This window comes from Typopeltis vanoorti, chromosome 10 (genome assembly GCF_054136105.1).
Source record: "Typopeltis vanoorti isolate ZY-2024b chromosome 10, IOZ_Tvanoo_1.0, whole genome shotgun sequence".
Lineage (NCBI taxonomy): Eukaryota > Metazoa > Arthropoda > Arachnida > Uropygi > Thelyphonidae > Typopeltis > Typopeltis vanoorti.
This window is the reverse complement of record NC_143558.1, coordinates 56,189,513-56,216,445: the sequence shown is the minus strand read 5'-3', so window position 1 is coordinate 56,216,445 and position 26,933 is coordinate 56,189,513. Positions and strand designations below refer to the sequence as shown.

At 34.9% G+C, this 26,933-nt stretch overlaps 1 protein-coding gene across 1 annotated transcript in view; it reads right to left on the bottom strand.

The window, feature by feature from the left end:
- Positions 1–10,170: 10,170 nt before the first annotated feature.
- The window catches only part of L2HGDH (L-2-hydroxyglutarate dehydrogenase), an 81,538-nt gene continuing 64,775 nt past the window's right edge, over positions 10,171–26,933 (bottom strand). Inside the window, exons 8-9 of the mRNA XM_090398812.1 lie at positions 21,017–21,148; positions 10,171–12,223 (exon numbers count right to left, since the gene is read on the bottom strand). Coding sequence (XP_090254938.1) covers positions 12,028–12,223; positions 21,017–21,148 — 328 coding nt within the window. The 3' untranslated portion in view covers positions 10,171–12,027. The remainder of the gene's footprint in view (positions 12,224–21,016; positions 21,149–26,933) is intronic.

The following is a 26,933-nucleotide window of genomic DNA, read 5'->3' as shown; positions in this document are numbered from 1 at the left end:
ACAATTCACTTGCATAAGGGAAGTTCTAAAACTGCAGTAGCAAATTATAGACTAATCAGTATCTCAGGTGTTCAAGAGGCAATTAAAGAGAACTAAAAATGAGATGGATTTTAAAAGTACTGGAAAAATTGGGAAAAAAAATAATTCAAGAATGGGTGGATAAGAATATGATACTATGAAGGTCAACATGGCTTTAAGGTTTGGCCATGTCTTAGTGATTTACTAACTTTTTATAATAGTGACAGCTGAGTTGGATAAAGGAAATGGCTCAGCATAGGTTGTTGATGATGGACACAGTGCTTAAAAGCTAAAATAGTAGTATAAAAACCATTAACCAAGGGTGAAAATAAAATGGTGGAAATGGCAAAAGAAACTGAGTTCAGAGAGAAACTCATGGAACTGGGATATGGAAATCAATGAAATGTAGGAGCAGATGGTTAAGTATATTAAAGTATGTACAAAAGAGGAAACATGATGGGGGAAGTGAAGCTGTTCAAGCGGCAATTAAAGAGAAACTAAAAATGAGATGGATTTTAAAATATAAAATGGCTAACAAGAAATCCTAAAAGGCCATCAGTGAAGCAAAGTTTATCAAGTTTGAATTATATAATAGACTAGAAATCCTAGGAGGGAATATATATCGACTGGCAAGAGAAAGAAAGACAAGGGACATCCAGCATATTAAATGCATCAAAGATCGAAAACTCTTACATGGGAGGATGGTATACAGAGTAAGTGGGGAAGGTATTTTAATGGATTGTAATATGGGAGTAATAGTGCCAGCACTTGAAGTAGAGACAGTCTTAAAGAAAATGAAACCTCATAAGTCTTTTTGGGCGAGATGGAGTCCTGGCAGAAGTTTGGAAGATAATGGGAAAGACAGGAATTGATTGGTTGGTTGAACTTTTTTTTAAATTTAGAATATTAAAAAGAAAAGATGCCAGATTCTTGGAGACAGCTGCTTGATACTAATTTATAAAAATAAAGGAGATATTCAAGATTGTACAAATTGCAGAAGTATCAAGCTCATGAGTCACACGATAAAGGTTTGGGAGAAAGTCATAAAAGAATTAAAATGAAACTTCAATATCAGAAGATCAGTTTGACTAATAGACAATTAATGGAAAAGTATAGAGAAAGAAGAAAAGACTTGCACATGATAGGAGAGTTCCAAGAGAAGTGCTCTGGAGAACACTCCAATGAAAATTAGTCCCATTTAACTACCTATATCTGCATCATTCAAGATATGTACAATGAGGTAACATCTGTAAGAAGTTCCTGTGGTGACACTGAATATTTATCAGTGAGAGTGGAGCCACACCAGGGGTCTGCTCTTAGTCCATATTTGTTTTCATTGATATTGGATGAACTTACTGATTTGGTGCTGGGAGAGGCACCATGGAGATGTAATTTTGATTGCGCATACAAGAGAAGGTTAATTCAAGATTGGAAGGGTGGAGGAAGGCCTTGGAATGTAACAGAGGAAGGTATAAAAGTTTTACAGGCTACGCTGCAATTCAAAAGTCATCAGAGGATCAAATTCTAGATGAGTGGAGTAGATCTTTTATAATGCCATGTATAGAAATGGAAATAAAACAATGTGAGAATTACAGAGAAATTTAAGTGTTCTTTCCTGGTAAATGCACACATGCTGCAGAAAAGGCTAAGAAATTATACAATGATCTGTATGTTCCATAGATCTGGAAAAGGCACATGACATTTTCAAAATGCTACAATTATATGGTGTGAATTGGACATTACACTAGTGGCCAAAATTGTGGAAACCTTTTGGAAAAAGTCTATTTTTGAGATTTGATGGCTCATAACACCACTTTTTTTTTTTTGTATATAATACCATAAAATATCTATCAATGGAAAGATAATTTAAACAAGAATGTAATGCAATAAAGTTTGTTCAATTATTTGTATATTTGTATTCTATGAAACGTTATAGCCAAATAACCAGAAAAAAGCACAACTTGCTTAGGTTGATATGAAGTAGCTTTCCTTCATTTGAATTTAGCCAATGAGAATGAGTGCTTAGAGCCAATAAGGTCACATTAGGATTCAGCTATTGATGTCATGTATTGGAGCTGAGAGGAGGACATTTGTCAGTGTGTTATGTGATTGCATCAAGTTGGTTGGTTTTTTGTGATGTTTCATTTAGTGAGCTTGTAAAATGTAATAAAATTAAAGAAATGGTGCAAAGAGTTGACTGGTCACCCAGAAAGCGATGTAAAATAGTACTATAACAATGCTACAGTTATGAAGAAATTAGAAGAAAAATTGGTGGAAACTTAACCAAAGGTAGCATTTCTAAATTTTTGAAGAGGTATAAGAAGACTCAAGTCACTACAAAACCAGACTGGTAAAGGCAGAAAAAGGTGCACAACAGCAAGTGATGATAGAAGAATTGAGAGACTGTGCCTATATGACAGAAGAAAATCATCTGGGTGTATACAAGATGAAATGGCACAATACAATGTGAAGTTGAGTGCAAGGACCGTTTGGTGCAGACTGCAGGAATTCGGTCTAAATGGTAGAATTCCACAAAAAGAAGCCATTTTTCTCTCTCAAACAAAGGTTGAAAAGATTAAACTGGGCTAAAACCCATGTTAATTGGACAGCAGAACAATGTCACTGTTATTTGGAGTGATGAGACCAAAATCTCTGTATGGTAGTGATGGCATAAAATACTTGAGAAGAATTGCATCCTGATTGCATTACACCTACCGTGAAATACCCACTTAGTGTTATGATCTGGGGTTATATGACATCAAAAGGTGTGGGCAGAATTTGCGTGATTAATGGGAATATAAATGCCCCAAAACACATAAATGAAATACTTGAGCCCAAACTGAAGCCTTCCGTGTACGTGACCTTTTCCAAGATAATGAAGCATTTATATTTCAACAGGATTCAGCTTCATGTCATGTTGCTGCTGGGTGTAAAAAAAAGTTTCAAGATAATCATATTCTGCTGCTGGAATGGCCTGGGAATAGCCCAGACCTTAACCCAATCGAAAATCTATGGAGCCGACTAAAGAACCTTGTTAATCAGAAGCAACCCACCAATAAAACCCAATTAATAGAAGCAATAATTCAATCTTGGTTTCACATTATAACAGCTGCAGAACTAAAAAACTTGGTTCACTCCATGGGAAGGTGTAAGGCTGTAATTAACGGTGAAGGTTACCCAAATAAGTATTAACTCGCATTGTGAGAATTTTTGTATATCTCATTTTTTCTATGCGTTTCACTTTTCTTCTTAACTACTGTTTTTAATAAAAAAAACCTTCATAAAAGTTATTGCATTACATTCTGATTAAATTATCTTTCCATTGAAATATACTTTTATGGTATTACTCCAAATAAAAGTGGTGTTATCAGCCATCAAACCTCAGAAGTACTTTTTTCAAAAGGTTTCCACAATTTTAGCCAATAGCGTATATCGAGCAATACATCGTCTCTATTTGAGTTGTTGTACCCCCCCCCCCCCCCCCCAACTGTGTGCATATCAGGAATTTGATATTTTTGTTAGAATATTAAATATGTTACAACAGTGTTAAATGAGGCGAATTAGCTTTCATGTTTAGATTTTGTTGCTTTAGCAAAATTCATGCAATGAATATGATGAAATCGGAGACAAACATTTAAAATAAACAATCCTAATTTATGCTTGCATATAGACCTACACTTTTTACCATGTAGGCATTTGGAACAGAAATCCTACAGAATAGGTTAGTTACTTCCTGGAGGTGTCCTGTGTGTGTGTCGTGGAGCTGGTTTAGCTGTTCTAGAAATAAACTAGAAGGTTTTATTTAATCAGTTGCTGCATGTACAGCCTAACACGTAGTATATTATACACGTCTGGAGTTTTATTTCTGGCTACATTCATAACAAGACCATATTTTTATTAGATGAGACACGAACTTAGCTTGATAAATAAAAACACTTAGATATTAACATAGTGATCTCTCAGTTATTTGGTGCTCAGCTAAATCATTGAAGGTAAATTGTTTAAAAAGTGGAAATTTTATTGTCCCCTCAGGCCAGCCCATCAAAGAATCAGATAAGCAAGAAGTTACTATATTGCATACAAGGCAATGATGAGCATCATATTAAAGACTGCTATGGTTACAAAAATATACGCTATCCTGAGCCTTGTTTTTGCAAATGGACACGTTTTGAAATTTGTAGTTAAACCTTTTAGATCTGTTTGCAATTTTGTATGCACTTCTTACATCTGGCAAATGGAAAGAAATTTTCTAAAATACTTTTCAGGGAGATTTTTCATTCACACATTGTCTAGAGGATTTATTAACTCAAGTAGATTGTCCTAGTTTCACTAGAATGGGATATGATCCATTCATATTGGTGAGTAGTGAGCATGTACTGAAAATTCCCCTTTAATCTGTATAAATAAATTAGATTGGATTCTTCTTTAATGGGTAACCATAAGTAAAATTTACTGATAACAAATTTTGTCTTCATAATAAAGTTTTCCCTCAGAACGTATCTCCCAACTTCTAACCTGTCTTATTGTGTGCTCTAACCTGGGCATACAAATTATATTAGTTCTAATAACATTCGACTAACCAAGATTGTCAGACTGCATTGTGCAGCTTATACTTTTAAAGATGTGATGGAGAACAGCATTATAACAGTACTGAATTTTCCTTGGACAGTGATGAATTTGGAGAAAAAGAATAATCAGAAGATGTATTATAAAGTAAAAAAAGGCTTTTATTGGATGAATTGCTTCAAATGGTCGAAGGAATTTTCTAGAGGATCTTAAATTTCATTCCACAATAGTTTTTGTGCACTGGAATCAGAATTATATCCTTTTTGAAGAGAGAACCGATCTTGTGGATGCATGGAATTCCTTATTTTTAAATGCAATGCCCTGTTTGATTATCAATAACCAGGTAAGAAATAATTTCAAGACAGTAGATATGAATTGCAGAATCACTGGCATTATTACTATGCACAACAGCTTTTTAAGTTACTGAGTTTTGTTTGATGTGGAGAAGATTTTGTAGCGTGATGAGCCAAAATCTTTTTACATATTAAATTATCTAACACGACAGTTTTGATAGCAGTAAAAGAAGACTTATTTAACAGCAGAATTATCTATCAGAATTCTTCATGGAAAAAGTTGTCAGTATAGTCTAAATAGTAACTAGCATTTCAACTGGCTTCTGTAGATGAAATGCTAGTTGTCATTTAGACCAAATACAAAAAATTTGTATTTAGTTTGAATGATTTAATGCCAAATAAAACACTTGGAATGGCTATCTTTGATACTTATACAACACATGAATTCAGATGAGTGTGGACATTTGAATGAAGAAATAATATTCCCGAACCAGATTAGCCAATCATTTGGGGATTATAGAAAGTTATAGTGGATAATCTACTATTAGTGACTTTAGCATAGCTGTGGGGCTTAGGTTGGATACCCACCTACTACAACAAACTAGTTGTTTGTTGTAGTAGGTGAATGTATGGACTGACGTTTATCTCAAACCTTTCTTGGCACAAACATTGCACCAATAGCTTCCCCAGATTCTAAAAAACTAAGCATTCTTTTCCACACAAGAAGCTATTTTACACCTATCCTGCTACTTCTAACTCTCTCTCTCTATATATATATCCCAAATCTGCCCATCCTTAGAATACCGTACACAAATTTGGGGGGTGCAGCTGAAACCTTAAAGCAATTTGGTTTATAGATCATACATGACCCTTCCCCTCACAGGCTCATTTCCATGGTCACTAATCCAGTGAATTGCCAAACATCATTCCTCCATTTGCTGTTAGGCCTGTTAAAACAAAAGCAGCTGCTATCCAACATTCCTTTCACAGCACAACTGCAAAATCATTAAACCTGCATCTCTTCCTCATTTATTTCAACTACCTGTGTCCTCTGGAACAGCCTTTCTCAGGATGTTTCCTAACAAGTTCAAAACCTACAGTTCTTTAAGAAGAATGTCAATAGGTTTCTTTCTGAACCCTCATCTGCACCTATGTGCTATGAAGTATTTACATCACATGCTGATAATTCAGAAATACATAACTAGAAGTCATTTAGTAGTTGGTCTGCCATGCATTTTTTGAATGTTTCTCATCTGTTGTCAAATTACAATATATTCAATTAGGGCTATGTTTATTATTTTTGTGGTATGTGCAAAGATGTCTTGTCAAGAATTTGAGTTACCTATTATATTATTCTTTTATTTTATAATGTTACCTATTCAAGTTCCCTGGTTTGTAAAAGTTTCACCAGTTCAACAAAGCATTAATCTCCATAGCTCAGTCAGCATAGACAAAGCCCTCTGGTCGAAAGACCTAGTTGATTCCTGTCTGTAATGCAAGAAGTTACTACCTCCTAGCCAGGGAAGCTAAGAGGTAGTACCTTCTGTTATCTTGGGTCACACACAAGGCAATGCTGGTATCCTGAATACTAGCAATCTTCCTCAGATAATACATTATACATGAGCATTCGAAGTCCTATTTCATTCCAACAAAAGGGCAGGATGGACATTTCATTTCCTTGGATAATTTGTGTATATATATATATATATATATGTAGAAAGTATTTTTACCTTGGGTATAAATATGTTAAAGATACCAAGTAATTTTAAACCTGGTTTTACTCCATTTCCCAAGTAAGCAAACAGACTAAAAGTCAAGTTAGCGCCTGCAATTAATGCAAGTCTAACTGATCCCACAGGTAGTGCAGGACCAGGGCAACTCGTGGCAAAGGTGGAACAAGCTCCGATCACTAATCTTAATATTTTCCCTTAATGCCAAAACACATCTCCAAGAAGGGGATGTATGATGTTTTGTATTAAAGGCAAGGAGCCACTACCCAGACCGGTTTCGACCTTTATTGAGGTCTCGTCAGTGGGAGCTAGGCTAGAATTAGAAATACCAAGATTTAGTAGTACAGAGCTTGTAAGTATTTCGCCAAAACAAGTTACCATAAGGTGTAATATCTCCTCCAGAGATTTTTATTTAATAAGGTTAAAACACCTTATGGTAACTTGTTTTGGCGAAATACTTACAAGCTCTGTACTACTAAATCTTGGTATTTCTAATTCTAGCCTAGCTCCCACTGACGAGACCTCAATAAAGGTCGAAACCGGTCTGGGTAGTGGCTCCTTGCCTTTAATACAAAACATCATACATCCCCTTCTTGGAGATGTGTTTTGGCATTAAGGGAAAATATTAAGATTAGTGATCGGGGCTTGTTCCACCTTTGCCACGAGTTGCCCTGGTCCTGCACTACCTGTGGGATCAGTTAGACTTGCATTAATTGCAGGCGCAAACTTGACTTTTAGTCTGTTTGCTTACTTGGGAAATGGAGTAAAACCAGGTTTAAAATTACTTGGTATCCTTAACATATATATATATATATATTTTTTTTTTTTTTTCAAGAGCTGCAAGCACAGTATTTTGTAGACCACCTGTGAAATATGAAATAATTTTCATTAAATGTGTACATTAAAATATATATATATATATATATATATATATAGATAGATAGATATATATATAGATAGATAGATAGATAAAATAATTAAAACAAACATGGTTTTGTAAAAGTGTTCAGTTCATTGGAATCAATATATATATATTTACCATGTTGGGGAGAATATAAGGATCTCCTTATATACAGTAATCCCTCGATTAGTGAGTCATTTTTTTTAGATACCCAAATTCGATTAGTGTGCCTATATACATCTTAAAAATAAATGTTACAGATTTACAATTTTTCTATCTATACATTTTTATGGCTAACTATTTTAAAACATCACTCACCAGAATGAAATAATTTAGTTCTCAGCTTAAAAAAAAAAAAAAAAAATCAGCTAATGCCTATGTTGTTCCCGTATAGGGAGTAGGTGGGGCCGTTTACCCTATCTAACTTTTGGAGACTGAATGGGCAGTCCAATCGCCACTGGTAGCCAATCAGAGAGATAGCTGGCCCAAGGCTATCACTGATTCATCGGTATGCAGTGAAGAAGGCAGCAAGCTAGTGCCGCCATCTCGTGGTCTCTAACCTTATTTTTTTTAATGTCTGAAAATAGTGTGGGTTCTACGGTCGATTTCCTTGAGTTTCCGGGAGAAAAAACCTGCTAGCCCATGTCAGAGATCGGCTAACTTGGGAACCAGCCAAAAAAAAGGCTTAGAAAAATTTCCTCTAGTCGGCTACTAGATTTGAACTACCAAATCCTTTCTTTGTGTGGTCAAGCGCTGTAGAGTGCAAACGCCACTTCTACTGAGCTACACAGGCTCTATTAAAAAATAATAATTTAGTTACTGTTTTAAAATATTTTACAAAGTTATTTTTAATGGCATACTACAGTACTTCCATGTATACTATGTTTCAAATTTGTACCGCCAAAATTTGTCGTCTGCTGTAGTACGTACAGATTCGAGACACTTCTGCACATCTCACAACAATGAGAATCCATTCCGATAATAGGGTAATCAATCCGTCTTCAGGGATGAGTTGTTTCTTATTACACATCGGAAAATTAACTTCTCTTTTATGATCGTTGTTTTTAAAGTGATAACTTTTTTGCTTGTGTAATAGTTGGGAAATTTTATGTATAAAGTGCGTGTTGGTGACCAATTCGTACGTCCTTCATTTCTTTCTCCCCTTCAATAATAAAGTCCAAGAGTCTCATTCTGAAGAATTGAGTGATTCCGACCTGCTAAATTTAGATGCCCAGCGGGAAAAACCCAAATATTGAGAAAATTTAACCACCGATAGTCAGCTAAAAGAGATTTTACAGAAACGATTTGAAAATATTTCTTCTACAATCGAAGTAATGCTTAGAAGCTGACCCCGATGAAAGGAGAAGCAGTAAAATTTGCAGAAAAGTAGAAGAGGCAGTAGGCCATACTGTCGGTTGTATGAAACAAGAAACAGAATGCCTCCCAAACTATGTTAGATCAATTCTTGGTTAAAGAAGTAGAATAATAAAATTCTGAATATGTTTTGTCTTTCAATTTCACGGTTTTCCTTTAACTAGGCCTTGAGACATACCTTAATTCTTTTATAAAAAAATTTAGGTTCAAAAAAGAAATTTGAAGAACGAATTATACTTTTTCCCATAGGTTATATATATTTGATTAGTGTGTTTTCAATTAATGTGCCTGTTTTAAAGAACACGTTAGGCACACTAATCGAGGAATTGCTGTATTAACTTCCATGTACATTTACTCAAAACTGTTCAGCAGATGCTGTAGGTTAATCTCATTGATCCTTTCTATTATTAGTTGCAGCAAAGGAAATTTTTTCCTTAACTGAAAGTCTGCAGTTTGCTTCTGAAGCTTAATTTCTTGATCCTTAATAATGTAGAATTGCAGGGCTAGTAAAGTATGAATAATGTGTTATATAACATTTAAGATGTGTTATATAACATTTAAGATTTAAAAAAATTATTTTTTTGAAGTCAGCACTGGCAAACTACTTCATGCCTGATTAAAAGCAGTTCAGATACCAGCTACTTGCTGTATCACAGTTGTTTCCAGAACTATTCAAGATGTATTAAGTGCAAGCAGATAATTTAAATAAATCTGAAAGGCTCAGAGAAATTACACACTCTGTTTTTATCGAGATGTCAGAATCCTATGGAAGAAAGAAGACACTTGACTATCTCACTTTATATCTTGTGTATTTTCTAACTGAATCAGGAGAAAGCAAACATAGGGGCACCTATTCATATTGTAAAGTCACAGGAATTTAAGAAACATTCCTCTTATAATGCAAATAGAAATTTAACATTTGGAACACGTTCTGTTTGAAATTAAAAACCATATGGAATTTTTTAAGTCGCATCTTGTCATTAACATTAATTAAAATATTAAAAACAGGCTGATTTGTTTTTAAATTCTCAATTTTGTGTCCTTTTCCCACATTTTCTTTTTAGGTCTGCCCGACATGTTATGTTTGCTCTAGCTTTGCAATCTCCTGAGAAGTAGATCAAATAAAAAAAAAAATTGGCACACAGTAAAATATATGCATATCTCACTCAAACTAGTGCTAGTTTATATGAATACATGTTATATATATATATATATAAAAAATATTCTAAAATGATTGGTAATTGGTCCACAGAAAAAGAAATCAGATTTATAAAATGTTACCTTTACTCTTTAATTCTGAGTAGATACAATCAAAAACATGTATATTTCTATAGCTCATGATAATCTTGTAAAAAAAATACATATATATATATACCTTATATTATGGTGTATAAGTCGATATTGGAATTTTTTGAGTTTATTTGAGATTTTTATATTTTATAGTATACTCGTATAAGTCGACTCAAAATTTCTTTTAAAAATAAAAATTATGACAGTTTTTAAGTAAAATTTTTATACAGGCATCAACCACTAGGATCATAACTGCCTTTTTAGTCCTTCCATTCTTTGTTTTAGCAAAAGATATAAATACCTAATTGACAAAAGAAATTTTATTTCGTGTTGACCAATAGTGAACTAAAGTGCAATGGTTCCTTTTAAAAGAATGAAATATGATGCGAGTTTTAAGTGCAAAGTGATTAAATTTGCAAAAGAAAATACTAACTTGCTGCATGTCAGTTCGGAGTAAACAAAAAACTAGTTTGCGATTGGAGAAAAAATGAAACTTTAATAATGAAAATGCCAAAAAATAAGTGCGCATTACGGAAAGGAATTTGTAAGTAGCCTATTCTGGAAAGTAATGTTGCAAATTGGGTTAGAGAAAATTGCCAAAATGGACTCATTATAATGAGAAATAATATTCGTTTATTTGCTTTGAAGTGGGGCAAAGCACATAAAAAGGACAGCGAAAACTTCAAAGCTACAGTGAGTTGGTGTAGCCGGTTTATTGAAAGGAAAAATTTAGTGCATCGATTAAAAACGAAAAGTGCACAGAAGCTGCCAAAGGATTTGGATGATAAGTTATTAAGTTTTCAAAGATTTATAATTGCTAAAAGAAAGCAAAAAAAATTATTTGTCTCAAATCGGAAATATTGATGAAACTCCAGTTATTTTTGACATGATCGGGAATAGAACAGTAGAATTGAAAGGAAGTAAAACTATTCCTTTAAAAACAACTGGACATGAAAAAAGCCATTTCACAGTTGTACTTGCTTGTATGGCTGATGGTACTAAATTAAAACCTATGATAATTTTTAAAAGAAAAACAATGCCAAAAATCAAAATTCCAAGAAATGTTTGTCAGTGTTCATGAGAATGGTTGAATGGATGAAGGAGTTAATCTGTGGATAAAAAATGTTTGGAATACACGACAAGATGCATTAAAAAAGCCAAACAGTCTTAGTGTGGGACATGTTCAAATCCCATTTAACAGAGAGCACAAAATCTTTATTATGGCAGTGATTCCAAGTGGGTTAACTTCACTAGTGCAACCGTTGGATGTTTGTATAAACAAGCCATTTAAAGATTGTTTATGAAAACAGTGGAATGCGTGGATACAAGGAAAGAAAAGTTACACAAAAGAAGGACAAATGTGACATGCGTCTTTGGTAACTATGTGTGAATGGGTAGCGAAAGCATGGGATGAAATAAAACCAGATACAGTAATAAAATCTTTTAAAAAAATGTGCTATATCTAACAAATTAGATGGCTCAGATGATTTTGTTTACAATGATGACGAAATTGATGCTAAATCTGATGGAGAAAACGAATAAGATATATATGATGATATACCAGAAGAAATTACATAACCAGAGTACAATGAACTTTTCAGAGTGAAAATTAAATTTTAATTATGTAGTTACCTACATATTTTCTTTTGTAAAGAAATAATTATAACATGTAAATAAATTTGATATAAGTTGAAATATTTTTACTTATTTACCCTTTTTGTATATTGCTAATAAATTTAACATAGTATGATACATACTAGTTTTTCTTGGAAAGCAATCAATTTTTGGCCCAATGTAAAATTTAGTACTTTTTTCAATGCTGAAAAGTCTATGTATACACCGGAATATACGGTATTTACAAGGCAAATTTTTCTTGGACTTTCTGTACAATAATTTTTGCTATAGCCAATGAAGATGTAGCAGCTGGAGAAGGAGCATTTCTAACGTGAAGTAATCGTTCACCCAACGTGGCATCTCCACCATCAAAAATAAAGTCCTCTACAAGGTTACCATCTTTGTCTAAAGCTTGAGCTCTGACTCCAGCTGGGCCCCTTGAAGAAATATTGAATGTCTTTAAGAGTTTATATACTTTCTCATTAAAATGAGATTGAAATAATATCTAATCTGAATACTGAAATAGAATTTCAATAATTCATAGTATAGTATATAATAACTGGAATGGCAGAATTAGATAAGCATGTGAAGGGTCGATCATGCCTCATTAACTTGCTCATGTTTTATAATACAGTGATACTTACTGCTGAATTTTGCTAAGGCCTTTGACAGGATACTACATGGACTTTTATCGGCAAACTGCAGCACATGGGGCATGGATATACAGTTGGTGAGATGAATGGGGGGGGGGGCTGGAGAGATATCAGAGAATAGTTTATTCAGTAGCCCAAAAGAGAAGGCCTGTGATGTGACACTAGTGTGCTGCAGGGTTCTGTTTCTTGGATTGCTGCTATTTAATTTTTTCATTAACAATACAGGAAAGGAACTTCAGTTATTTGCTGATGATGCAAAGTTGGGTAAGCAATAGTTAATACACATGATGTCAAAATTTTGCAGGATAGATTGGCAGGTTGGGCAAAGGAGAATGGATGCCAGTTTAATGTGGCAAAATGTAAGGTTATGCATTTTGGGGTGAAGAGATTATAGCAGTATGCCACATTAGTGGAACTGTACTCCAGGAAATTCACAAAGCCAGAGACTTGGGAGTGTTAGTGGATAGGTAGTTAAAGTTTAGGTGGCACATAGCAAAAGTGGCTAAAGCAGCCCATCAGATCACTTAGTTACTGAAGAATACTTTGAGCAGAGACAAGCAGGTTATTGTTCCTCTTTATCGAGTCTCAACAAGACCCATTTTGACTTAATGTGTGTAGATCTAGGCAACAGGATTTCTTGGTGATGGGGAGGAGGTGGAGAGGATGCAGAGGCTAGTGACTAAGATGGTAACAGGTCTATGGAATAAACTTTATGGGAACAGGTTGAAGATTTGTGGGTTACAGAAACTGGTTAATAGGCGGAAAAGGGGTGATATGATTGAGACAAATTACTGAGGGGTTTTTACACAATTAATTTAGAGGAAATTTTTCAGAACAGGTCTGGTGGTGGGAGAACTAGGGCCATCCATGGAAAGTAAGTGTAGTTAGCAAGGGTGTTAGAACTAGGTTTTTTGCTTGGAGAGTAGTGCATGAGTGGAATAGGTTGCCAGTCTGTTGTAGGTGCCATTACTGAATGAGTTCAAAGCAAAGTATCATAGATACTACACAAATGCCGAATAGTTTTTGACATGATGTTTATGGCCCTCAAAGGACTCCTCTGATATCTTTATAATAATAATTCTGATAGCCATTCTGAACATAAAAACTGGCTCACCTGTTGGGGGGGGGGGGGCAATTTCTGTCTATAAAATGTATGTATGTATATTAGCATTTTTAAGTCAATTAGGTGGAAAACTATTTGAAAAATGTCATTCTCAGTTGTTACACAATTACTTAAAAATCCACTCCATTATAAAAGTACAAATTTTTCTGTACTGACTTGACAAGTGTCTTTATATAGTTGTCTTTTTTGTGTGTTCGGTTCAAGATAAAGATGAATATTGTGGAAGTTACGAAAAAGGTTACCAATTAACAGAATCAGTGAATGATTCTTATCACCTTATTAAAGGAGTGATGTGGCTTGTAAAAGTTTTCATGTTTGATCTGTAGAGCAGGATTTTCAGATGAACTCTACCCTACTCAGTACGAACATACTATAGGTTTACAACTTTTGTGTGGGTGTAATTTACATATACAAAAAAGCATGCAGCTTCCACTAATTGCTATTCTGAATTAATCCAACTTGTTTTTAGCCTCTTTTCAAGAATGCTTATATAAATCTTATCTGAAACACGGCAGAGAAATTCCTCTCTAATTCTCACATTATTTCATTTCCCTTTTTATAGATGGGGTGTAATGAGAGATCTGTTCGTTATCTTGACTTCAACAATTTTAACCACGCATTTTGAATTTCTGCAATCAGGACACTAAAGCTTTTATACCTCCATATTTCAGCATTTCTGGTTAAATATCACTATTCCAGCTGCCTTTTTCTACCTCAAGTCTTGATATGTACTTCCTGACTGCATTCCTTGAATATTCTCTATTATTGTTTCATTTAATAATTTTTCGAAGTAATCACTCCAGACATTTAGAATTTCTTTACCTTCAATAGATTCTGGAATGTTTAATAACCTTAGTTTTTTTATATTCTTATCAGTCTTCCATGACTTCTGTTTAGAACTAAGATGTTTTCTTCTTGGGCTGCTTAAGGATTAAAGCTTTATAACTGAGAGGAGACCTCCACATAGCCTTTAAAGGAATGTCGAGAACCGACCAGGGCTTCTGACCTAATGTCCAATCCTCCCTCACCTTCTTGTGGTGCACCCTGTTGGGTATCTACCTGGATACTGAAGAAACAAGGATGGGCTGACAATTTGGGATTTAGCCGACCAAATTACCAGGTTAAAGCCTTATTGGCTTAAACCAATATACAAAATGATGGTACATAACATAAAATTTCATGCCAGCTGGGGCATTGCACGGTTAAACAGCCCCCCCCCCCCGTTGTTTTAGCCAGGAAACCAGTGCGAAAAGTGGAACAAATCTGAAAGCACACCCCAACTCAACATCACCAGAGTTAAAGATCGGTACTATCAACATAAGAAGCCTGAATGGCAAAGAAATGGAGCTAGCTGAGGAATTAGATAAGTACCAGATCGACATAATAGGGGTGACTGAAACAAAATACACAAACTGGTGAGATCTTTCTGAGCAGTAAATACAAAATGTTATATTCAGGCAATGACAATCAAGGAAAAGGAGTAGCCATAGTATTCAACACAAAATATGAGGCTAATCTTCTTGAATGGCAGGCAGTCTCGAGTAGAGTGATTTGGGCTAATGTCAGAATGGGGAATTGAACAATGAGACTTATTTGTGCCTATGGTTCCAACAGAAGGTTCTACTAAGGTAGAAGTGGAGAAATTTTTTGATGCTTTAGAAGAAGCAACTGACACAATGTAAAAGGAAAAGTTGATCCTTGTCGGGGATCTAAATAGCAGAGTAGGAAATGATTGTCAGACATACAAAAATATTTTGGGAAAATTTGGAGAAAAGAGCAAAGCTAATAATAATGGCAAATACCTATTGGATTTCTGCTCAGGACATGGACTGGTTATTACTAACACCATGTTCCAACATAAAAATGTGCACAAATTCACATGGAAAGAAGAAGCAAGGAATAAGAAAAGTCTCATTGACTATGTTATTGTTGATAGTGATGACACCAGAGTGTACAGAGAATTGAAATTGGAAGTGATCACTATTTAGTCTTGAGCAGGATAAAATTCAATTTCATATTGAAAAAAATAACATGTTAGAAAGTTTTAAAGCAAATAAAAGTTGAGCAGCTCTCAGATGTGAACTGTAGACTAAAATACACAAAGATTATTGAAGAAAAACAATTTAAGAGTTTGAGAATGGGAACCAAACCTTGGAGATTTACTGGCAAGCCTTGAAGAAAACCTTGATTGATTCAGCCAGAGAGGCATGTGGTGAGGTAGTCTGCAAGGATAGAAAAATCAGAACTCCATGGTGGACACAGGAAGTTAAAGAGGCAGTGAAGGAAAAGAAGAAAGCATATCAAAAGTTCCTGGCAAATAAGTCAGCTTTTGCTCTTAGAGAATACAGAGAAAAATGTAAGAAAGCGAAACACTAAAACTAGCTAAACAAAAGTCATGGGTGGACTTTGGCAAGAACATAGAAAATAAATATCAAGAAGGTAAGATATTCTGGAGGTTGTTGAAGAAGCTTAGAAATTTAAGAATGGAGGAAAGAGTGCTGTAAAAGGAGTTAGAGATGATAAAGGTGACATGAAAACGGGAGAAAAAGATATCCTTGAGGTATGGAGTAATTACTTAGAAAAATTGCTAAATGAAATAAGCAGTGATAGCAAAGTGGTAAAAAACACTGACCAGGCATGCAGTAAGGAATACATATCCATACTTGAAGTAGAAAAAGCCATCAAAGGCTTGAAATGTGGAAAGGCAGCAGGAGTAGATGATATTCGACCAGAAATGCTGAAGTATGGTGGTATAAAAGTCTTCCAGTGGCTGCACTGCATAGTTCAGAAAGCCTGGACAGAGGGACGAATTCCTGATAATTGGAGTCAAGCTCTAATAGTACCCATATATAAACAGGGAAATAAAACTGAATGTGAGAATTAGAGGTATTTCTCTATTACTGAGTTTTCTTGGCAAGATCTATGCAAATATACTTGAGAAACGGTTGAGAAGAATTGTGGAAGAAAAGTTTGGTGAAGAACAAGCTGGATTCAAGCCAAATAGAGGCTGTCAGGATCAGATTTTCACTTTACAACAGATAGTTCAGAAATCATGGGAATATAACAAAGATCTATATTTAAGTTTTGTCGATCTGGAAAAGGCATATGACAAGGTGCCAAGAGAGAAGCTATTCAATATGCTACAGTTATATGGTGTCAATGGGGCATTATATCAAGCAATACTTAGTCTGTATTTGAGTTGTAAGTCAGCAATTAGAATTGAGTGAAGTACAGGAAGATGGTTTAATGTTAAATCTGGTGTGAGACAAGGATGTACATTATACATTATCCTCTCTGTTATTCATTATCTATATGGATCACATTATGAAGGAAAGTGGTATTAAACATATCAGAATTGGAGATGTTAATGTCAGCTCTTTGCCTTATGCGGATGATGTTATACTTCTAAATAAATCCGCTACAAGTTTGCAAGATTCCCTGACTAAATTGAATAACTGTTGTAATAGATATAGTATGAAGTTCAGCATTAAAAAGACAAAGACAATGAAAATAGGTAGAATTGTTGAAAATATCAACTGTGTTGTGAACGGGGAACCTGTGAAACAAGTAAAACATTTGAGCTACTTAGGCACGATTTTTAGTGAAGATGGTAAATTAAATATGGAAATAGTCAACAGAATCAACAAAGCTGGTATGGTAGGAAGTCAATTGAATAAATTCATATGGAATAATAAAGAAATTAGTCGGAACACTAAATTAGCTTTATAAAAGACTTCAAACCAGTTTTAACTTATGGATCTGAGAGCTGGGTCAGAAGTAAAAACCCTTGACCAAACCAAAGACTGCGGATATGAGAGTCTTGAGAAAGATTAGAGGCGTAAACAGCTGGCATCAATGGCAATATATTAAAAATGAGGATATTAGGAAAGAACTTGACATTGTCAGCATCCAGGAATGCCTTAGCAGAGCTAATCTCAGGTGGTATGGTCACTTAAACAGAATGGGCGAGGAAAGATTAGCAAAACAAGTGTTCTCTGCCAGGTTGGCAGGAAAACGACCCAGAGAAGACCAAGATATATGTTGATTGATACGGTACAAAGTGCCGTAGACGATAGAAATATCACCATGCAAACTGTTGGCTGAATCAATCTTTTCTTCAGTTTGTACTGAGTCTTCAAATTCTTTCATTTTTTGTTAAATAATGAATTAAAGAAAAAATTAGATTGAATTTTTTTAAACTTTTATCCATGTTTCTTTTCAAGTGATATATTTATTTTTTATCTTGCTCAAATCTAAATGGTAATTACTTCCTGTCTACACTTGTGTCCTGAACCAGCACGAAGATATCACTTTCAATAATAATATACTCTGACTTATTTCTTGTGCACATCTTTATGTTAGAGCATGGTGTTAGTAAGGACTGGTCCATGTCATGAACAGAATCTAGTAGGTACTTTACCAGTATTATCAGTTTCTCTTTTCTCAACTCATATCTGGTATTCATTTTCTACTCTGTTTAGATCTTTAACAAGGACCAACTTTTTTTCTTTATGTAAACTGTCTTCTCTAACGACTTGAAAAATTTCTTCAGTGTATCCCATGGCATTAGAAGGTTTTCTCTCCCAAAAACTGGTTTTTCATCTTGCAAAACAGATGAAGTAGCTAGAAGAATACGTAACTGGTATACTTAGTAACTTTGTGGACAAGATTAACCAACTTACCATAACATTATTTATGGCTGGACTAGGTATAATACTGTTACTATGCAAACAGAGCATAAACCTTTAATCTATTAGTAAATCATTTACAGCTTACATCATATACAAACCACATGTTATAATATAATATACAGGGTGTTCGGGATAAATTTGACAGTATCGTAAGGAAAAAGAAAATCTTCTTTGTATCTATTAAATTTAATGAATTGACAAAAAAACATTACAGGCAGAGTTAATTACAATACTATCAACAAGATTTACTCAAAATAACCACCATTAGCATCAATCACAGCTTCAATTCTGCTTCGGAACCTCGAACAAGCTGATGCTACAGTCTCCCTGGGAAGGGCCGCAAAAACTGTTTTAATTTTATCCATTAACTGGGCTTTTGTATTACTGGAAGTGCGATTGGTGTCTTTTTCAACTGCGCCCCATACAAAATAATCCATGGGGTTAAGGTCTGGGGAGTTTGGAGGCCAAACATTTGGACTGGTGAAGTCGTAGAAATTTTCAGACAACCATTTTTGACTTTTCCCAGAGGTGTGGCAAGGGGCCGAATCCTGCTGCCATACATACAGCCTACCATTGGCTACCCTTGTTATCCAGGGCTTGACTACAGTTAGCAACTCCACGAACAAAGCCCGAATTCCAATGCCAGGGTTCTTCAACACCTGTTCCTGCAGATTTGCGAGGAATTCTGCTGTACGAACGCAATCAGATCGTCTGCTAGGGATCTTTCTTCTTGCTACATCCTCGTAGTCACCATTGCAAGTCTCTAGTTCATGGCTGATTGTTTTTACTGTATTCAGGGAGCATTGGGCAGCAGTCGTAATATCCTTATTTTGATGGCGGGCACGAATCATCATGATACAAGTTATTCTCTTCCATGATTCAGGTGGGTTCCAGCTATCCATCCTTCCTGACATCTTGTATATGAATGAAGAAGGGTCCAAACTTTTAAATGAAGAGAAGTGTGTGTTAATACATGTAACTTACGGAAAAATATAATTAATTATAAATATGTCAAATTTATCCCGAACACCCTGTATATATAGCAGCACTGTATGTTCAAAATGTCCTTCTGCCTTCATGCACACCTGAAGTCCCTGAGGCAGCATGTACAACATCAATGCAAACGCTGCCATTGCTCACTCAAATCTGCTTGCAGGCTACTCTCTCAAACTGTAACCACAATTTGAAGTCCAATTGATTCAGATTGGGACTTCCAGGCAGCCCAGTCAAACTGCAGTCTTTGCATTGTGTGTAGGGGCTGAGTCCTGCTAGAAGGTCCACTGCCTAGTGTAAAACTGCCCTGTAATGTTCAGAGCAGTACAACAGGTTCCAGCATGGTGTCTTGATGTGCTCTGGCAGAAGTTTTTTTAATCCCTTTCTTGTAGAAATGCAACTTGAATACCTTCTGATCTGAAATGTCACCCCCACCAAAGCCAACAGGCATGAGACTACTACCTCTCCCTCAATCCTGGTTGCTATGCCACGTGCTGTGCAACCAGCTAGGGCTTATACCTGAGTGTTGGCAATTAAATGACTTCAATGGTAAATCTTCTCATCTGCAAAGAGGGAGGATATCTTTCTGTTGTTCATGTACTGCTGGAGAAGTGTCCAGTAAAATGACAATAGGTTCTCACCCCAGGTAATCAGTTAGTACACATGACATCATTCTCTGTGAAACATTCATCTCTTGCAACATCGCTTTCTGCATTCTCACAGGATTAGAGCAGAGGCATCTTTTCACAGCTCTCGTAAGTTGTTGCATTCTAACACAACGTGGTCAGTCTGTTCTTTGGAAGTCAGATGCATCTTCTGTATCATAATGGTTAATAGTCCAATACACAAAATTCTAATGATCCTGAGTGTTTTAAGCATGTTGAAAATAACAGGTGGCTGCATTCCAACCATGTGAAATGCTATTACAGCTACACAGTTCTCATAATCTCCCCACTGCGTGTATACACACACACACTGATAAACACATGAATGTTGTAACTGTTTATGGCAGAATTTTGTATATAACCAAGCTCTTAAGTCTCTTCTTCTTCTACACGTTATTCCCGCTTCCTATGCAGGGTCCGTGTGTTACTTTAGATGTGACTTCTTTGTTAGTACTACTCCCAACCGACCCGTCGCCTGGTCTGCCGCTGGGGGGATATATTTTTGACTGTAGAGGCGTATGTTCACTGGCTGGTTTGCCTGTTTGCGGGATGAAAAACGCCAGATAAACTGGCGGAAAAAACCCTAATGACCGCGCTCAAGACCGGCTAACTTGGCTATGCCTGAGGAAGATCCTCAAATTCCTCACGTCTACAACGGGAATTGAACCTGGGACACTCCTTCCTCAAGCATATGGTTGCGAAGCGCAAAGCCACTAGGCTAACCGCGTGGTAACCAAGCTCTTAAGTCATTCAGCTTAATGCACCAAGAGGAAGATAAGATGAAACCAACATACTTTAACTTATCAAGATTATTAAATTTAAAGAGCTGTTTTTAAACAGCCAACTTTTGAGGTTCAGGAAATTTATATACATACAAATGACAATTTGCAGATTTTCTAGAACTGTATTTGGATGATAAATTTAGTTGAAAAGGATGAACACTTTATTTTAAATTCAAAATTAAGTACTTCTGGATATCAACTAACCGAGCACTGTTTGGAAGGCCTTAAAAACAACCTTGTTTCTTTAGTGACAATTAAAATGAAGCTTTTATGTATAACAGTGAAATTAATCATTTAAAGGAATGTGATAGGGATATACTCACCTGGTAACATCATCAAGCTTTAATTTTGGCACATACTTTTGTAGTTGATGAACTTGTGCACTGATATTGATTCCACGGTACATTTCTTGTATACCTTTTGCAAAATGCTTAGCTGCTAACTTTTGAAATCCACTAAATAAAATACAAGAAAAACACTTTACTGGATTTTATATTAGTAAAGAAATTATTAGGATACAAACACCTGAAAACCATTAAATGTTTGGTGTACCCTGGGTGATGTAATTGAAATGTTTTCCCAGAATGCATAATATGTAGATATTATATTATACACTCTCCCACATGTATCATAAAATAAAACAGAAGTTGACTCCATAATTACCCAGAAGTTTGTGTCTGTTATTAGTGCTGGATTCATCTGTTCTTAGTGAGCATCAAAAAATTCTACCAGTAAAATTATATATTAGGATATATATCCTAATGTTTTACCACTGAAAACGCAATTCCCTTAAATATTTTATTTCAACAAAAGAAAGAAGCACCCACAAAGTACTTGGTTGTGGAAAATTATCTTTACTCTAAAGGGGTGTACAGGAACTTCCTATTAACAATTTTCCTCCAAATCAATCTGTTATCTGTCAAGACTGCAACATTAGCAGATCTTATATTTCTGTCTCATAAGGCACTTTTTACTGTATCAATCCGCCTATATCTTGGTCTTCCTTTGGGTCTTTTTCCTGCCAACCTGGTAAAGAACACGTGTTTTGCTAATCTTTCCTCTCCCATTATGTTTAAGTGACCATACCACCTGAGATTAACACATTCCTGGATGATGATGATAATGCCAAGTTCTTTCCTAATATCCTTGTTTTTATGATATGATATTGCCATTGATGCCATCTTTTCATGCCCCTAATCTTTCTCAGGACTCGTATCTGTGATCTCTAGTCTTTGGTCAATTGTTTTATTTGTAACCCAGCTCTCAGATCCATAAGTTAAAATTGGTTTGAACACTCTTGTATATAGCGAATTTAGTGTTTTGACTAATTTCTCTCTTATTCCATATAAACTTATTCAGTTGACTTCCTACCATACTAGCTTTGTTGATTCTGTTGTCCATATCCATATTTCATTTACCATCTTCACTAAAAATCGAGCTTAAGGAAAATTCTCACGTAGGTTTTAAATCCAAAATATTTTGAGAGGAAAATTATTTTTAAATACTTGAACATTATTTTGAAAGAGAAGAATAACCAAGAAATCTCATTTCTGTGATCTTCAGGAAATTATTTTGATAACATAATCAGAGCATGATATAAGAGTAATACAAATGAAAGGTTACCTAATACAATAAAGATATTGCTTTCTCTGGAATATCTGCTTGAAGGATTGTAGAACCCTTACTACTTCCATAATATCCTTAACTTCTGTGTGTGTGTATGTAAGGAGGAATAAATTCTCTCCATAAAATTAACTCTATTCATAAAAAAAAGCTGACAATGTAAAAATAGTTACTTGGCTTAGTGTAGAGATGAAGAAAAAAAAAAAAAAAAAAAAAAAAAACCCAACTAGTAGTGTGTTAGTGAAATTCACTAATGTGCCAGAACTGCAGCAAGGAGTTGCATTCATCGAACACACAACAAAATTATGTGTTCAATAAACACTGCAAGAATTTCATTTGGTAGCAAAAAAAAAAAAAAAAAAAAAAGAATGACTTTCTGTATAATTTATGGGTTTGCATCTCTGCCTGATTACCAGCAAAGAAGAGGCACATTGACAATATTCATTTTGTGCATCTAAAGAGTCAAATGAACTACTACTGCAAAGGTTCTAAGATGTGACTATTCATCAATGTATTTTATTTTTTTCTGTACTCTAACTTGAAATGTCCCCCCTCCCTCTTCAGTTAATCACAAGATTGTCTGCATGGTTAGCCTAATGGCTATGCGCTTCGCAACCATATGCCTGGGGAAGGAGTGTCCTAGTTTTGATTCCTGTTGACATGAGGAGCTCAAGAATCTGCCATAGCCAAGTTAGCCATGGACAGCAGAGCCCCCCCCCCCAAGTTTATCTGGGGTTTTTCATTGTGTAAACAGGCAAACCGGTCCCGTGAACACACAGGCTACAGTCATGGTATAGTACAGCAATGAAGGTAACGGGAAACCACCTTGCTCATAGTCATTTCCCTATGGTGGCATGTATAGCTTCCCCTAAACAGCCAAAAGGCTATAACCTTAACAATCACAAGATTAGGTTTTTGAATTATTTTTCAATAAGCTTGTGGAACATTAGTTGAGTCCTTAAACACAAAGGAGGTTACCTACTTATACATTACAATTCAGTGAATGGGTCAGGTAGAAATAGAAAATGTCTGACATGAATACAGTTAGTGGAAAAAGAAATGTGGCAGAGGATAAAAAGTTTAGATCAGTGAGGATTTAGATTACAACAGGTTTAAAATGAAGTCAAAGAATTGTAGTTAGTCTCAATAAGAGATATAAAAATACATGTAACAGGAACTGGATGAAATAGCTAAAAGTATTTTTATTTTATATAATCACATCTGCAAAAACTGGAAACCTACCATTGTACATTGAATACTCTGACTGGGATAAGTGATAAATTGTACATTTCAGGTTTATGTTAAATGTCTGTTTACTGCAATCCTGTCTTTACTGGCTGCGACATACAGCAGAATTCTGCACACATCACTTATCTAAAAAAAAAAAATGGCATCAAAAACTTTCTATAAATGCAGCAAATGTTTGACTCATGTTTTTGTGCATGTGGTTGGTCCAGATACAGCCTATGGTCTACTGAATGGGTACCTTATTTCTAGCTGTTTTCTAGATTTGCCCCTAGATTGGTTTCCAGACATCAGACCATAATTAAAGATCTCACCTAAGCATAAGATTGAGGTTGATATCTCTTAACTGTCAGAATATCACCAATCAACTGTGCATTCAGGCCACTTAATGCAGGCCCCATATGTAACGATGGTTACGAGTGGCTTGATATAATGTATTAATATAAGAATGTATATATATTCTTAGGTAATCGTATCTGCAGATGAAAAATCAGGGCAGAAAAACTGCTGCCTCTGTATGAGATTTGTTAATTCACTTTCAAGTGAAAAATCCTTTTATTTTCAGAATATTTCTCACACCAGTAACAAGAATTGAATATGTCTTTTTCAAAAGTCTTGCATCATTTGTTAGCAGTTGCATTGCATGGTTGGTTATCATTGACAATATTATATTCATGTTTTCATCTGTAATTATTTTGTACATCAATAAGGAAGAGAGCAAGTGGCAGTCTTGACATTGGTTGCAAAGTTTGAGGTAAAAGAATTCATTATCATATGTAACTTGCAAAAAAATCTGGAAAGTTAGTTGCTTTCCATATGATAAGTATTTACTTAATATACCATTGTGTTGAACTTAATAAATTAAGCAAAAAAAAAAAAAAAAATCGTTGGTTGATTGACAGTGGAGGAAACCCATGTCAGCAACCATATTAATTCAAAAATAAGTTCACTTGATTGATGGGTTTCTCAATTACTTTAGAAAGAAATGAAGCAAAACAATGTGGTGTAATTAGTCTCTATCCAATCCATTTCCAAGAGGTGCAACTTAAAAATCTGTTGCCCTTCTTGGAAATGGATTGAACATAGACTAATTTCTAAGAGGCGGGTAAGTACCAATGAAAATAAAAATGTGAAGCAAAACAGAAGTCACAAATCTTTATAACAATTAGAGAAATACTACTATTATTACTAAGACTTTTGGTTTCCAGATTGGACAAAACTTTCTAGCAAAAAGTCAATGGGGAAGAACATTGAATGATATATATCAAAATATTAGAAGAATATTAACATCAAATATTGAAAGAAAGTAAAAATTCAGATGGCTAGCTTTTTTTTTTCTGTGAGTAATGCAACAGAACCATTGAGAAGCAGAAGTATCTTGAGTATGGGCCAGCAAGTATGATTGGCATGTTGGAAGAAGTTTCCAACTTTTGGCCTTTGAAAAAAAAAAAAAAAAAAAAAAAAAATCACTTTTGGATTTGTCAATACTCAAGCATATGCATAAAGAGGAAATGGAGATTTCAATGAAATTTCACCTTCCCATTAACACATTAGGCTGAGTGACCTGACTTCATATAAACCTAATTAATTCTATGATAGCCCAGTTTGTTTTGTAGAAAAGTTTCTGGGATGAAAATCTCTATCACCAGTTATATGACAATCTAACTCGCATTCAACTGAAAACTTAATAAAGGTTCCTCACATTTCAGATGAGTCGAAAAATGGAAAGAGCCGAAATCTTTCCAACCAAATGTCATACAATGTGTTAAACTACAATGCAATATGCTTGCATTGTATTCTTGTATAGCTCTGGCACACTTCTTGGAGAACTGAAGCAATAAATATATAGATGAGAATGTAAAGTGGAATTAAACTGTCTTCACAGTGAATGAATAACATGTTTATAGTGAAAATGTTATTAGATAATGATGACATTTCTTGACCGTGTGGCTTTCTCTAATAATGCCATTTTTCATTCCTCTTGTAAGGCACGTTGACACAATTGCCGATTTTTGGGAAATGAAAATTCCCACGAATGAACAAAAGCATGATTCTGAATTTCATGTGTGATGTACCATAACTTCAGATTACATAACTCATCTTTCAACACGATCATGTTACACTTCAAAAAAAGTGAAAGACTTCTTCAAAAATTACAACATCCAATTGCTTCAGCCAGGTGAAGGATAAGAATTTGTTGTTTTAAGGATACTTGCGACATAAGACTGAATGATATAATCACGTAATCACAAGAAAGATATTTATTTAACCAAATATTTCGGTCTGGAAATAGCAGACCATCGTCGGTGGTATTACAAGAACAGTTTAAAAAATATACAAGCTAGAATACTAACAATAGATCGTTGAAATTAGAACATGCCGCGTGATGTTATATCACTAAGTATGAAACGAAATATTTTGAAGTAGAAACATGATTGAATTTGCTATTAAAAAAAAAAAAAAAAAAAAAAAAAAAAAAAAAAAAAAAAAATTAATGGGTAATCTTGATTAGGCTTTCCCAGATTTTTGATATAGATATGCAGTCATTACGATTCAGGTTGGGATGATGGAGCAAGGCCTCCACGCTTTCCTTGAACAAACGTTCGAACCTATAACGGGATCTATGTAAGAGGCGCGTTTTGGACCAAAGGATGCTGTGGTCAGTTTCAATCCCGTGTTGAGCCAAACCAGACTTTTCAGGTTTATTGTGAAGAATGGATGATTGATGTTCTTGGATTCTTTTTTCAAGAGAACGTCCAGTCTGTCCAAAGTAAGAGAGATCACAGTTGCAAGGAATTTGATAAACTCCAGGAAGAGATAAAGTTGAGCGTTTGTCTTTAGGAGAAGGAAATTGAGAAGACAATTTGTTAATAGGAGAATACGTAGCTGTTAAATCATATTTCTTCAAAATTCTTGCGATAGGTTCTGAAATACCGGAGATATAAGGAATAGGTACTCGACGTATTGAATCTTTGTTGTTTTGTGGAGGATTATAAGATGTAAGAAGACGTTGAATACTTTTTTCAGAAAAGCCATTGAGTTTCATGTGTTGCTGGATAGTAGAAAGTTCTTTCTGTAGATAATCAAAAGTAGAACAATTAGTTTTGGCTCTTTTGATGAGACATTTTATAATTCCTGTTTTATGACATGGATGATGGGCTGATTCTTTCAGAATATAACGACCTGTGAATGTTGGTTTCCTGTATACTGTAGTTGTAAGAATATTTGAAGATGATCGGATGAGGAGAACGTCTAAAAAAGATAACTGGTTGTTTTCTTCTAATTCCATAGTAAACTTTATGCGATGATGTAAGGAATTAATACTGTTTAAAAAGGAAGATAAAGTGTTTTTACTGTGAGGCCAAATAGCAA